Below are 14,576 nucleotides of genomic sequence, written 5' to 3'. Positions count from 1 at the left end.
GAATCGATTGTACACACAGTATTTGGGAGAGTATTGGATTGGTTACTACTGTGTGAGTCATTGGTTCAAATTGTAATGGCTAAAAAGAAAAGGAAGATTCAATCCGAGACAAAGAATATACTCGATTACGATACACCCGGTGTCGTCGGCAGTCTAGGGAGCGTGTCTCAATATGCTCAAGCTAAAGGTATTTCACGTCCCAAAGCGAAAAAAGAATTAGAGAAAAATCTTGCCTATACGCTTCATAAACCGCGTCGTAGAAGAGGTATGTTTCAACCTGTCGTCGTCTTTGACATTGATTAACAGTGGGTAGCTGATTTGGTGGAAGTGCAAACTCTGGCTAAACAGAATAAAGGATTCAGATGCATTCTGGTCGTCATTAACGCGTTTTCCAAATACGCGTGGGCTCAACCTATTAAAAAGATGACAAGAAAAGATGTCGCGGAAGCATTTGCCAAGATCCTCAAAACTGCTTAGGGACGTAAACCTCAAACCTTACAGACAGATGCAGGAAAGGAATTTTACAATCAAGTCTTTCAGACTCTGATGAAACAGCAGAACATTCATCATTTTTCCATCCACGGAGATGCCAAAGACAGTATTGTCGAATGATTTAATAGAAGTGTGAAATCTAAACTGTACAAATATTTTACAGCGGCTAATACCTTAGAGTATGTAGACAACTTACCGAAACTCGTGTATCAATATAATCACACGTATCATAGAAGTATTCGCATGACTCCCGCCAAAGTCACTATGTTCAATCCCAAAGACGTTTGGGACAATTTGTACGGCAAGTATGTGAATCTCAAGAAAAAAACCTCCTGCCTTTAAAGTGGGGGATAAAGTGAGATTGAATAAAAAATTTAGAACTTTCAAAAAAGGATACTTACCCGGTTGGACTGAAGAGGTGTTTGTGGTACGCAAAGTCTTACCGGTTATGACTACCACCAATAAAATGGAAGAATTCGAAGACACACCTTTGCAGGGTACGTTTTACGTGTGGGATTTACAAAAACTACAATTGGACGAATCCTCGTATTTTAGAGTGGAGAAAGTCTTGAAACGACAAAAAGATAAATTGTACGTCAAGTGGAATGGATATCCCGCTAAATATAACAGTTGGATCCATAAAAAAGATTTAAAGTGACGTGTGTACTCGTACTTGACACACCATCCTGAGAGGAGGTAGTTTGAAACGTTTCAAAGCAAGTGGGGGTCCGAATCAAACGGGAGGTGGTATTTTTCGTTGGAGTTCGCCACCCCTGTTCTACGAACCAGGTGTACCAGGCGACATTCCACCACAAGTAGGAAGTGGTATGAGACAAGATTTTTTAAAGGTAGTGAAGAAAGAATTTAAAAGTGGATTGAAGAAGCGATCCTTGTCAGAAGTGGGACGTGGAGCGAAGAGAGGTGCTTCTATAGCACTCAAGAACGAAGTGAAACGAAAAATCAGGAGAAAGTTGAACTATATCTTTGGAGCCTAAAAAATGACTCGTATCAGTACCATACGTAGTAGTGCCACTATCATTGGGGTGGGTACAGGATATTCGAATGATCCTGTGACTCCTATTTTAAAAAAGTATAAAAGAAGACAAAGGTATCATGGTCAGCAAGGCAGTGGGTTTCTGAGGAAGAGAAGATCATTTAAGAACCGTTCTACTCGCTGACGCACCCATAAACGATGGAGACGTTGAAGTAAACACATCATCTGTAGCGAGATGGCCGTGAAAACAAGCCGCTATCAATCCTAATCTCAACCTATTCACGATTCCACCTACGGATTCTTCTACTGCTAGTTACAGGTACGTCAAAGTACCACCTCAGACAGCGAGTATTACTCCGATTCACGTTTACATAGAAAGACAATCGGATTACGTTTATCTGGAGCGGAGTTTTGTGAAATTGTATTTGGGATTCAAGACGACGGGAAATGCCAGTCTCACTTCACGCAATGACACTGTGAATCGCATGACAACTCCAGCTAATAACCTGCTAATAACGCACTTTTCAAACAAGTCAATTTCCGAGCTAATGGCGCCCTTCTCACAGGACAAGAGGACATGTACCATCTCAAAGCCTACATACAGACGGTGTTGAATTATGACAGAGATGACGGAGAGACCATTCTTCAACCCACAGTTTGGAGGAATGAAGTCGATTTGCTCGTGACGATCAGCAAAAAAAGCTTACCCCGAGAACCAAGTAAAATACCAATAACGACTTTCACGTTTAACTGCATGGAATTGTCCATAATTCTGATTGCCCGATTGCCTGATTGTCTGTTTACTTGTATGATTAGCTATTTGTAGATTTTGTGGCTGGTAACGGGTACTTTACTTTGTTTTGGTGGACCTCATTTGAAAACCGTTTTAATATCCTTACGTAAAGATCGTTTAGTTCCCAGACCAGGGGAGTAAATATAGCAGAATCCAAAAGATGGTTTCATACCTGTCAAGCTGATCGGTCAATATTTTCCAAGTTTCAGATGCCGGGGAACATTTTTGCAGGTTTGCTCTGTTAATGAACAGTTTGAAAACTTCAGAAGACAAGTATCAGAGAAAGTCAGGACAAATGACAGAAAGTGATGGACCAAAAAGTAAGACATTTACTGTAAAATTCAGAAACGACAATTTGGGTAAACATTGTATAAAAACGAGATCCCCATGCTTCTCCATACCTTACACAGAAAAACTGCCTCAACTTGTCCGGATAATCATCTGGTGATGAGCCTTCAAAGAAAGAAACGTAAAATCATTAAAGAACTTGTAACTGTTTAAGTAACTTTCGTTAACCTATCTGAACTTCAGTTGTGGTACTCTAATTTCCTCCTAAGCACTTCAAAAAATTTATCAAACTAGAATCAAAAGTTAAGGAGGGCAAAATACAATGGAAGTCATTCATTTCTCATGATTATTTTTGGTCGTTAAAGGTGAACCATTCCAAATAAGATCACAGCCGACCGAGTCGCAAAATAAAAAAGACTGGTTTGAGGTCAATAACAACTAGGCATTCCGCGCGCAAATTTGATAATAGCCTGGGACTTAGCGCGTGTTGTGTTGGAACTCGCCATGTGACTAATCGTCGTAAATAATTATAGTTTACACACAGGAATTACATCTGATCTTCGCACAGTCCACAAAATCACTTGCAGTAATATCAGAGTAATTATGCCGAGAAAAGCGAGATCACTTTCGAAGAGGAAGACCATGTAATCCTTTATCATTATATCTTTCGGATAAAAAATGGCGGGCTTTTCAATCTTCGAAACTCGACACGTTGTGGATTCGTTGTAGTAAACTGTCTATTTGTTTTGGCTGCATTGGATAGCACCTCTGAACTCAGTAATCCTTTGGATACTTGGCGAAAGGAAGATCAGGATAATGTATCACCCGTTAAAACACTACAAAGGTTGGTGAAGTGTAATAGCAGTAGTATTTTTGGTAAAATTTCCGCATTGCCCCCAACTATCGCAAAACAAATCTGTTTCCCCAATGGCAATGTGTTGTTTTTGTCATTGTTTTCTCTATCCAACCAAAACTGTTGTTGAATTGGCATGTGGCTCTAATTACACACCAAAAAAAAATCCTTTTCCCCTCTCAGAACGAATAAAACATCGCATGGAAACGTGCTGTTCAGAAATGATGAATATATGGACAAACTACTGAACTCCTACATCATGAGCACTGTGGAACAGTTTGATCTGAACTGCACTGCAGCCAGAGTGTTGTTAAATGCCATGCCTGGGCTGGAAAGTGCTGCAGTTTTTCAGGATATGGTAAGTTTAGCAAGGTATTCTTAATCCTTCAACTCCTAAGATTTGATTTAAATTCTCTCCTCTAGCTGCTAGACATTTCCTTGTAAATTAGTTATGCGAATTTGGTGTTTTACACTTTTCATACTTTTTTTTTATTATTTTCTTACATATGTACAAGATATTAGATCAAGATGACAACTTCTTCCTGATAAGTCTGACTATTCTCATTACCTTTTTGCTGGATAATGTATGAATATTATAGGGAGAAGTTACTTGTTAATCACTTCTGGGAGTTAAAGTGTTAATAATCTTAAGATGTGACATTTTTTTGTCAGCTTGAGTTTCATGTTAAAGTCCAGAAATTGTGTCCAGTTTCTGAGGCATGGCACTCCCTTCCTTTTTAGAAAAAAATTAAATACTTAATATTAAATCGCACAATTTCTACTTTATCAAATTATGGATGAAAAAAAAAAAAACAGATTTTATTTGTTGCTCTCAGTCACCTCACTTCAGTGGAAAAAACTTTTAAAAAAATGCAAACTTTTCAGATTCACTTTCATTTTTCCTTAATTAATAAATACATATTTCTTTAATAGAGTAAGAGAGATGGTAAGTTTTGAGCTTGGTAAAGAAATAGAGGAAGATGTTTTTTGTCTTGTCACAACAAAGAAAAAAATTCTGATCTGAGTCCCCACGTTGAATCAAACCTTAGATCTATCAACAAATTTGATGCCAATCATGTACATGTAGGAAGCAATGCTTAATCAATTATGCAAGTGGGCCAGAGAAGCCTTGGAACCCCTGAGATCATATGCTACAGGTATTTATAGCATAGTTTACTGGTCTTACTTTACACAGTACTTCAGGCTTTGAACATTTTGGTCACCATAACTGAAAAAGAGAAAAAAGAAAATTTAGTTGACAAAATATTTGCATCAAGTGGCCTCTTGGGGAAATGAGATTTATCTCATTCTTGTACAGCTTCAGCTTCTGAATTAACTCAATTTTGTGTACATGTTTATTAACTGGGTGTAAATAGAAGGTTGTTTAAGTTAGGTGATCCAAGGTAGTGCACAAGGCTACGATATAGATAGTCATGGTTTCATTGAGGATTCTAATATTCCTTTTCGTTCATTTTTAATGTGTATTGCTGCAGTTGCATATTTAATTTGTTTTTAATTTCAAGTATCAAATAATAGAAACTTTGATAATTATTCTATTAACAGGTCTTTTAGCATTTGCCATGGAGAGCCAGGATATTGCAGCAGAATTCAGAGAAGAAAACTCTACCTTGGTAAGTCAATATAGCAACTTTAAAGAGTGACCAGCATCTAATTTCTCCTTACAATATCTCCCCTGAATCAAACATAAAGGCTATGAGAACAAAGGAAATGATCACCAAATAAAGAAGCTTTTGACATCTTGTTAAATAAATTCTCCAAGTCAAAAACTAAAAAAATGTATATAGAACAGTATGGAGAATATGCATACTGATGTTAGGGTGAAAAGGGGTTTTTTAAATATTACACCTTAGCTTTGTGCTTAACAGCATTTGTTTTCCAAAAGTCAGAGTGTATAGTTGGGTTTACACTTCTCAGGAATTGTCTTTTGTCACTCATGGCATTTTTGTTTGGAACGCCTTTTTTAAACCATAGGCTGAGGATTAAATGTTAACTTTCACATGTTTAGGTTCCCTGTATGCTGTGGCAGCTGCACATTTTAAAGGACTTGTCAGACCTTACACAGTCCCTTGTGACAGACCTGTTAAACAGGATTATCTTGAAGGCAAAGACAAACAGGAACAAGAGCAAAAACAGTAACATTGTGAGTAACAGGGAATGGAAAATTTTGATCTGGAATAAAATGATCAGTTAAACAATTGTTGTCAAGAACAAAAATATCTAATGATCATCTGTGAAAGTTTGGCCCCAAAAACTCTGTTTTAAGCCAGTTTATTCCAAATGGAAGTAATGGGATTACAAGAGGGAAATTCTCCGGCAGGTGCCTTACCAAGGAAGCCACCCTCTTCAAATCTTATTGAGAGCACTGCAAGGAATATGTGATGAATAAGTTCCACAAAAGTGAGATCTTTTGGATGGGGTCCTTGAAGCTTTCAATGGAATAGACACTAGATACCGGTAAGTGCAAATAGGGTCTTTGAGAGGTTGAGTTTATTTATTTTTTGCCTCAAAATTCCACTCTTGTGAAAAATGTTGGAAAGCTGCACGTTATGTTTTTTTTTTTGACCCTTTGACTCCCAAAATCAGATTGTTAATTCTCCCCTATAGTTGCTACATCTTTCCATGTAAATTAGTTATGAGAATTTGGTATTTAGATCAAGATAACAACCTCTGCTTGATAAGTTTGTGTATTCTCAATAGCTGTTAAGTGAATTACGTATGTACATTATAGAGAGAAGTTACATGTTGATCACTTTTGGGAGTTTAAGGGAAACAAGGTTAGCTTTGAATTTTGAACTAGAGGGATTTGATAGTATATCTAGGTGGTCACAATAACATGGATAGAGAAGTGTCCTTCCTCAAGCACTTCAGTATTTTTGTTCATATTATCATTTGTTTTTCTTCTTTTGTGTCAAGGGGGGGGGGGGTGGGGTGAGGAGGGGGGGTGCCAGGAAGGAAGTACTCCAAGTAGGTTTGCCCTACACAAGCCAGCTCAGTTTCCTTAATATTAATAGATATTTTCTTTTTTTTTTTTTTTTTTCAGGTAAAAGTTGTTTACAAGCAAAACATCCATTGCTTGTTAAAACAAGCAAGGGTTTCCGTTCCACTGGAAATGTGATTTGTGCACCTAAGGGAGGGTAACACGTAGTCCCTATGCCCTTTTCCCTCTCCCCCCCTGACTCTTGGCATGCAGCAGAGACTAATTCTGCAGTATCTGACTCCCTTGGGGGAATATCAGGAGGTATGTGCTGCAATTAGGAACTTGAGCATTTAATGATATATGAAGAACAGAGAGAGTCTCTCCACTGAAGTATGTGGGAAGCTTGTGGGAAAAGGGCTCTTAATCAAGGATTAATTAGAAATGTCTTATAACTTGAAAAATTTGAGTTTGGACCGTTTTAACTAATCGTGCTCGAGCAAGAAATATTTTTTGGATGAAGGGACATACATTGGTCTTGGTCAGAAGATAACGCAATCGGAGCAAGAATTTTTGATCATCATATGCGCTTTCACTGAACGTGCGCGAGCAAGAAATACTTTTTGGATGAAGGGACATAAATTGGCCTTGGTCAGAAGATAATGTACTCGGATCAAGGATTTTTGATCATGTGATGCGTTTTAACTAATTGGCGCGAGCAAGAAATATTTTTTTGATGAAGGGACATAAATTGGCCTTGGTCAAAAGTTAATGCACTCAGCTCTGAATTAAGAGGTTCTATTTGAGCCGTAGAAAATTTTATCAGTTGCTGTGGCAACTAAAACAGTCGTAGCGTAGCCTGGAGCATTGCTTGGCCATTGATTTATCTTGACACATTTTTCTTTGAACGTTTCAATTCAGCTGTTGCCGACAGAATCTAAAGCCCAGGATCTTGTAATGCACTACATTACATTTAAAGGCCAGGTGGATCTACAACTTGTCTTTGAAGCCCTCAAGTTAGGTAGGTAGGAGGCGGTAACGTCATGCTTTTGTGTTGTACGTTTAGAATTTCATGCAGTTATGGTTGGTTTTCACCCTCGCCGGTGTCCTTACAAAAAGCGTACAGCGACATGATCCTGTGAAAATCAAACTGATAGAATCGGAAGCAAAATACTGATGCTACTTGTGACTCCTTCGCTAATGATATGTGAAAAATAAATTGCTGGAGTTTTGAGCCATCAGTTAGCTCAGTTAAGAACTGGCATTGCCTGTGATTCCGACAATCGAGTTTTCACTGGATCATAAGCGTTGGAGTTTTTAGCAGAATCGGAAGAAAAGAAATTGCTCGGAATATTCCAACTCTTATTTCGTCAAGCTTTTGGCTCCACTTACGAATCTGACTCTCGATTTTCTCTGGGTCGCTGGCACTCCTACGACTAATGAACAATTCGACACCAATTCTGTCTTTTGGGTAAACGAAACTTTCGACACTCTACCTCATTCATCCCTCTTGAAAAACACTGCTTTAACTCTTCAACTCCCAGATCAAATTTGTAATTCCCCTTACTGTCAACCATAGAATTCTTATAATGTTAGTTCGGATAATTTAGTATTGGATCAGCTAATCCTGCCCGAATTGATCATTTTCTTTATTCTCATTACTTATCTGGTTGATATTGTATTGATATTGTAAGGAGAAATTCTGTGTTGGTCATTCGTGGAAGTTAAAGGTTAAGACAATAATGCATTGTACCGACTGAGATCTGACAAAAAAAGCCTCAGAATTGAAAAGCTATTTCCTTTTATTGTCTTTTTAGTATTTGGCATCCCTTCTTTGTCATAAAAAGTTTGCCACAAAATTTGTGACTCATAACGGTGTCCAGCGGTTACTAGAAGTGCCCCGCCCATCTGTGGCTGCTACGGATGTTCTATGTGTTTATATTATCTCGCTTACAATGAGGACGCTATGGAGAGGGTAAGACATTTTTCCATTTAAAAAAAATGTGTTTAGGTTTTTTGATTTGTAGTTGTAAGAAATACATTATTTAGTGCAGATTTAACTTACCAGTGATCTGTGAGTTATGAGCAGACCAGTTTTTTCTAAAAGAAAGAGGTAACCAGTATCATTCCGTTAAACATGAAATAGCAATGAATAACACATCTCTGCTTATTTTTCATCAATCTCCCTCTCCCTTCCCCCCCCCCCCCCCCCAGAAAAAGCTTATTTATGTATAACGTATAACCTTCAGGTAGAAAAAACTTCACAGCACTTATTGCTGCATGAAGAGAGATAAGAAAGAAATAACCTTGCACAAGACTGGTTCATTTTTTGTGGACTTTTTGTTTGGATATTCCATGAAGTGGTCGAGTATGAAAATCTTTGCTACCCAAGCGACTGGAATTCTAATCGGATCTTGCCGATTTACCCATAACTAGTGTAAACTCGCTTCTGTCTGTGGGCTCTACAGTGTCAGGATGCATACGTTTTCTTATGTTTATTAGGGATCTGTGGCAAACCACGACGGCTTAAAACGAGAACAGCACTTGAAACGTGAAATCACCAAAATTTGCTATGTCTGAGAACGGAAACCCTGATGGCATAGGAGTAAAATTTCCATTTGGAACTCAACCAGGCTCACATATGTTATGCTGAGGTTGTGGTCTGGCACCGTAAGAGACGGTAAACACACCCAACCATTCGCAAAATCCGAACCAGAAATAAAAATTCATTATTTTAGTCGACGTCTTCCTCGGCGTTTCATTCCTGACTGCTCAAGTTCGCTATTATTTAACATTTTTTCCTTCCATCCCAAAGGTGATGAACAGACTCCAAGGCTTCACCCTAATCGTTCCATAATGAATGGAAATTAATTGTTGTTATATTAAAGTTCGCACGGCAACCAGGTGGACAATCAGACATAGTTTGACGCTACTCTGGTTTGCAGATTTAATGAATGTAACCGAAGAAGTTACGATTCATAGACCCAACGTTTCGACACTCCTGTCTAGTGCCTTCATCAGGGGTGATCTAAACGCTGCAACAAGAGGTCCTTTTACGTTGGGTCTATGCCATCGGAATCGTAACTTCTTCGGTTACATTCACTAAATCTGCAAACCAGAGTAGCGTCAAACTATGTCTAATTGTTGTTACTGGCATATTTTGCTCTATTTGTGAACTCTGAGTATCTCCACTAACATTTTTTTTAAAATTGAAAGCGTATAAGCAGCTTGTTAATCCTCTCCATTCGTGTTCCTTTGCTCACTCTGAACTCTTTGATGTGAGTTCAAGACATATGATACATTTTCACTTCTAAATACATCGCGATCAGCCTTAGTTTGACAAATACATGGAATACGAATACATGGACTTTCAAGAAGCATTTTTAGCTCAGACTTCAAGACCAAGATCACTTTTCTACGCCTCAGTTTACTTGTTCTGAGGCCTGTTGGCTGTGTTTAATAATTTTTTATTGGTTATTTTGATATGCTTTAGAAACAACTTTGGTTTTTCTTTCACGTCTCTCAGTTGAAATGCGTCTTTTGAAAAATTAAACAAACTTTAAGGCGTCGAACTCGAGATTTCTAGCGGTAGATCGTTAATAAATTGGAGGCAAAGCCTTGTGATAACCTTAGTAAGGGTTGACCAATGTTTTCTTGTATTTGGTTCAGTTTTTTTTGTTGTTGTTTTTTTTTTTGTCGTTTATTGCTTGTGGTACTTCTCTGCTAAAACACCCTTTTTATTTCTCGATAACAACGAGCATTAGAATGCAGTTAGAGTGTGATGATATTATTCACTAGATTATATTCAACCATCAGATTTACGACACTGCGACAGGTCAGCGGGTACTAACTCTGCACGATTCCAACAACACTAACAACTACTCAAAGAACCTCGCCTCCTTTAATCCCACGGACGACAGGGTACTGAACGACGGTGTATTATGGGATGTCAAAGGCAAACGGGTTATACACAAGTTTGACAAGTGTAACAACTTTGTAAGGTAAACTTTTAAATCGGAAACCTCTGCATTGTTTTGTTTTCCTCCCTTCCATCCTTCTTCTTTCATTCCCATCCTCTTCCTCTCCCGCTCCTGCTTACCTTCCTCTCTTCTCTTTTTTCTCCCTCTTCTCATTCCTTCAGAGATAAGAGGAATCTTATGATTTCTATGAAACATTCAATTCAGTTCATCTTGATCGTAAGACCTGAGCCGACAAATTCACCTTTCATTAAGGGGTAGTGACTACATATCTCAGTCGGCCAGGGCACTGCACCCGGCATCTCGCGAGGTCACAAGCTCAAATCCTGTTCAAAGTCTCAATGTTGTATTTGTTTTTTTTTTTTTGTTTTTTTCCTTCCTCCAAACCTCTTTGTGAAATTATTTGAGGAGCTGAAGCCCAATCATTAAAGTGTAGGAGTCTGGGTTGGGACCCTGGTTAGGTCTTTGTGAAGCGTTCTTTGGGAAGATACGTTATTCTCACAGTACATCTCTCCACCGAGGAATGAAAATGGGTAGCAGCAACTGGTGCGAAAACTTGACGAAATGCTGGGGAAGGGGGTGGGGAGGAGAGCCTTGCGACTAACTAGCCTTTCATTTCCAGTAGAGGAAGAAATTTGTAACACGGGGTTGAGCCACGGTCAAAAAGGGGGGTGGGGCAATGAAGATTACGCTCGCCTGAGGTCATTTTTGGTTTGGGAAACTGTTCGCCCACAAACAGAGCTGTGGGCGAACACAGTTAGCATTAAAACTAAATATAAAACAAACCTTCGTGTGCAGAAGTGTGTCTGCTTCAAAGTACCGTTTACGATCAAATGGAAGAAACATCGTCAAAGGGATTAACGGAAGCTACACTCAAAGAACATAGAATGCAGTGAATATCAGCTCATATCTGTGTCCTCGGAGGGGGTTAAGTCGAAGTCATTTGTCTCCTCGCTGAAAAAAAACTGCCTCATAGTTTCACTCATCCGCTCTACGCTATTTTGTTTTTCTTGTGGTTGCGGTTACTTGCTCAATTCCGAAAATGCGGTGACGCACAATTCGTTAGGAGGTGTTTCGCTTTTAAACATCCTCTTCGAGCAAGCGTCTTTTCGCCTTTCACCGCCCCCTCCTTCCACTGTCCACTCAATCTCCAAGTCAAACATGGCCGGTCAAATAATAGATCGCGAACTTCTTAACCTTAACTCGCCCTAATATAATGCCTGCATTACAAGCTTAGGAGCTAGCAGTAATCCCAGCTACCTTATGCCACGACAACTGGGAGAAACTTTGGCAATGTGAGCCATCTGACTGGCTTTACTTGTCATTTCATGATTGCATAAGTTGCAAAATATCACCACAAGGATCTCGTCATCATGTTATAACAGTTCACATGAATTATTTCATATCATAAATCCCGCAATGTTCTTTTTTAGAATCAGGCGAGCACCGACGAAAGCGTTTGCCGGGTATACGAAGTCGGGCGGCTGCGTAGGGCTGATGACGAGGACGAGCGTTCGTGCCTTATTTGCATACAAAATCCTGCACTTTGTTAGGTTGTGGACTATAGCGCCCTCCTGGCACTAAAGCAGAGATGAACTTTAAATCACGTCACTTATTGCAACACGTGTTTGATGTAGGTCAGCAAAATAACGACTCAATGCCTTTTTTCTCTTAGGAATCCGACGAAGGTGGCAAGGAAGATGACGATGTCGATAACGATGATGATGACGATGAGGATGATGATGATGACGACGAAATTGAAATCACGATATCTGGCGATGATGATTCGGATGATGACAGTGATATTGCAATCTTTCGAAGCGCGGCTTTTAAGTTTCCATCTTTCAGTTGTTAATTCAACTCAACAATGAGCACGTCATTCTGCTATGTTTTTATCTTTGAAAAATGTATGTGTATCACACAATTTGGGAATGATAGTTTAGGCTTGGAGTTGAGCTTGTTGACGGCGGAGTTTTTTGTCAATTGCTATGTAGCAGAAAGTAGAAGTCATCATCGAAAAAGTTACACTCATGTTACTGATTATCAAATAAATAAAAAGGATGGAATGGTTTGTTATTCCTCTTGTAATGTAAACAAGCCAACAAAGGACTAAAGTTACTCTTACTCGCCACAGAGTTACTACTTGTCGATATATTAGCCCAAGTGAAACAGCTAAAAGTCTGCCTATATTTATTGCAGTCACTGTGAGGACAGACACGCCACAGAAAATGACCCCCAAGGTTCGGTTGAGGAGCGAGCTATGGTCACAATTTGCAGAGTGTTCTTGGGAAATTGCGTAAGCAAGATGAAACGGCTGGAAACTGAGTCCAACGGTGATATCAGTGCATGCAAGATTACTGAACAAACATTTTGATGGTTGATGAAGGAGAGAGGGAAAAGAATGAGACCATTTCCCACAATAGCTTCAATGAAAATTATGAGATCAATGACGAAACAAACATAATAAGACTTCGATCATATACGGCCGTGAAGCAACGAAATTGATCGATTCTTGTTTGGTTTGTATTTTCCGTCAGGTTCTCTATGTTATTTTAAAGCAGTTACCACTCTCATTGCTAAAGGCGTTGAGAACTCTCCTCTTGAAGACCACGCAAGATCCAAAGAACGAATCTAGTTTCCGAAATGAGCAGGTGGTGATATTTAAGTCTCTCTAGCCATTTAAGAGAGGTTGTCAGTAATTTTCGAGAATCCGGCGACAGAAGCAAGAATTCAACTTTTTTTTATTTGCTCCAAAAGACCCTTTTGGTGAATCGTTTTCAAAAATAATATTCAAAAGTTCCCGCGAGTTTTTGTTTTGGAAAAAAATACGAAAGTTCGAAATCGGCCAAAACGTACCCAATTTGCATAATTTCTATTGGGCTTGCAGTGCATTTTCTCAACGCTCGTACAAGACAACGAAACATCTTGGATTACTTTTTTCATAAGTTATTTTTCATCTCTTGAAGTAGCTTTGAAACTATATTTCATCTCCAACTGAACTTTCTTTCGTTTTTAACCACCCGCGTAAAGTACACTATATTTTCTATTTCGTTTGTACGCTGAATTTTGCTATATTTCAGACGACCATAACATCGAGGGTATACGAATGTACATAAAATAAAAGGGCTATTTTCAACGAGAAATTCTTCGTCTTTATCATGTAAAAATATTATTTTTGGCCCGTGAAGAGCGAGCGCGCTAGACCAAAATATATAGCATGCATTTTCACGGAGTTAGGCCATTTTCTTGCTCTACTCCTACTGCAAATCGCACGCTTTTGGGACAAAACTCGACGTGTTTGGTCTCTACTTCAGTTTTGATTCATTTAAATATGTCAATTTTAACTTAAAAATTAATTAAAAATTACTGTTACGTGAACAAACCACCGTTTTAGGTAAAATTTTTGAGTTTATTTTTCTTGAGTGCTGAATAAACAAATCGCTGTTTACAAAGATACCAGCTCTAACGTGTTTTTAGCTGAAATTGGCCTGTCGCATATATTGTTCTTTAGTGTACAATCTATCCCACTGCCATAACTGTAGAGTAAATAACATGTAACTATAAATGTTGTCGTAAATACGTGAGCGTGAGTTAATTAAAATGTTCGCATACATAGAATATTCGAAACGTAGTTGTCGCATGAAAATACTCGCTTAATTGTACATGAACCTTGTGTGTACATTCGGTGTTTTGCTCGGTTGCTTTTATAGATTTCTACCACTATCACTGTAATTAAAATAGTATGTTTGTGTAGTCCACCCTGTCGAGATACATTTTCAAATCAACTGTAGGTTGGAATTCTGTTGGTAAAAATTGTCGAAGAAATCTGAGAAAAATGGCATGTAGCACCTGGCAGTCGTGCTACGTTCCATCTCACCCATTTCAACGAAACTTTGCCAGGTTAAAGGATCTACCCCAAAACTAAAAAAGACAAACTGGTTTCTGTTTGGTTTTTTTTTTCCGGGGGGATATAGACCACCCCCCCCCCCGGTTTTTCTTGATCCTTAATTAATGTTCACTTCAAGTATCAGTCAATTTGATTGACGGCTTGTCAAGCAAAAGAGGCAAATAAACGACTGAGTTTATGGTATTTCTGACGAATGAGTCTGCGAATAAGGCAGAAATAGATATTTTGTCGGCACGAGATACGACAAGGCCTGGGCCTTAGGCCCGAGCATCATGGGTAATGATGCAGTGGTATATAAGGGAAAGTATAGCACGTGATGTCCATCTAGGCCTCAGAA

At 38.8% G+C, this 14,576-nt stretch overlaps 1 protein-coding gene across 1 annotated transcript; it reads left to right on the top strand.

Moving 5' to 3' along the window:
* Window positions 1–3,056: 3,056 nt before the first annotated feature.
* LOC149045705 (DDB1- and CUL4-associated factor 1-like) lies at window positions 3,057–14,265 on the top strand. Its single transcript, XM_089207429.1, has 9 exons — window positions 3,057–3,411; window positions 3,604–3,778; window positions 4,508–4,577; window positions 4,984–5,051; window positions 5,447–5,581; window positions 8,173–8,330; window positions 10,172–10,356; window positions 12,008–12,239; window positions 12,532–14,265. The coding sequence occupies exons 2-7, from the start codon at window positions 3,653–3,655 to the stop codon at window positions 10,203–10,205; spliced, it is 591 nt and encodes a 196-aa protein (XP_089063555.1). The 5' UTR covers window positions 3,057–3,411; window positions 3,604–3,652; the 3' UTR covers window positions 10,206–10,356; window positions 12,008–12,239; window positions 12,532–14,265.
* The last annotated feature ends 311 nt before the right edge of the window (window positions 14,266–14,576 follow it).

The sequence above is a fragment of the Pocillopora damicornis genome, chromosome 5 (genome assembly GCF_964200805.1).
Source record: "Pocillopora damicornis chromosome 5, jaPocDami1.2, whole genome shotgun sequence".
In the NCBI taxonomy this organism is placed as follows: domain Eukaryota; kingdom Metazoa; phylum Cnidaria; class Anthozoa; order Scleractinia; family Pocilloporidae; genus Pocillopora; species Pocillopora damicornis.
The sequence above is the reverse complement of the archived record's forward strand: the minus strand, read 5'-3'. Positions and strand labels throughout refer to the sequence as shown.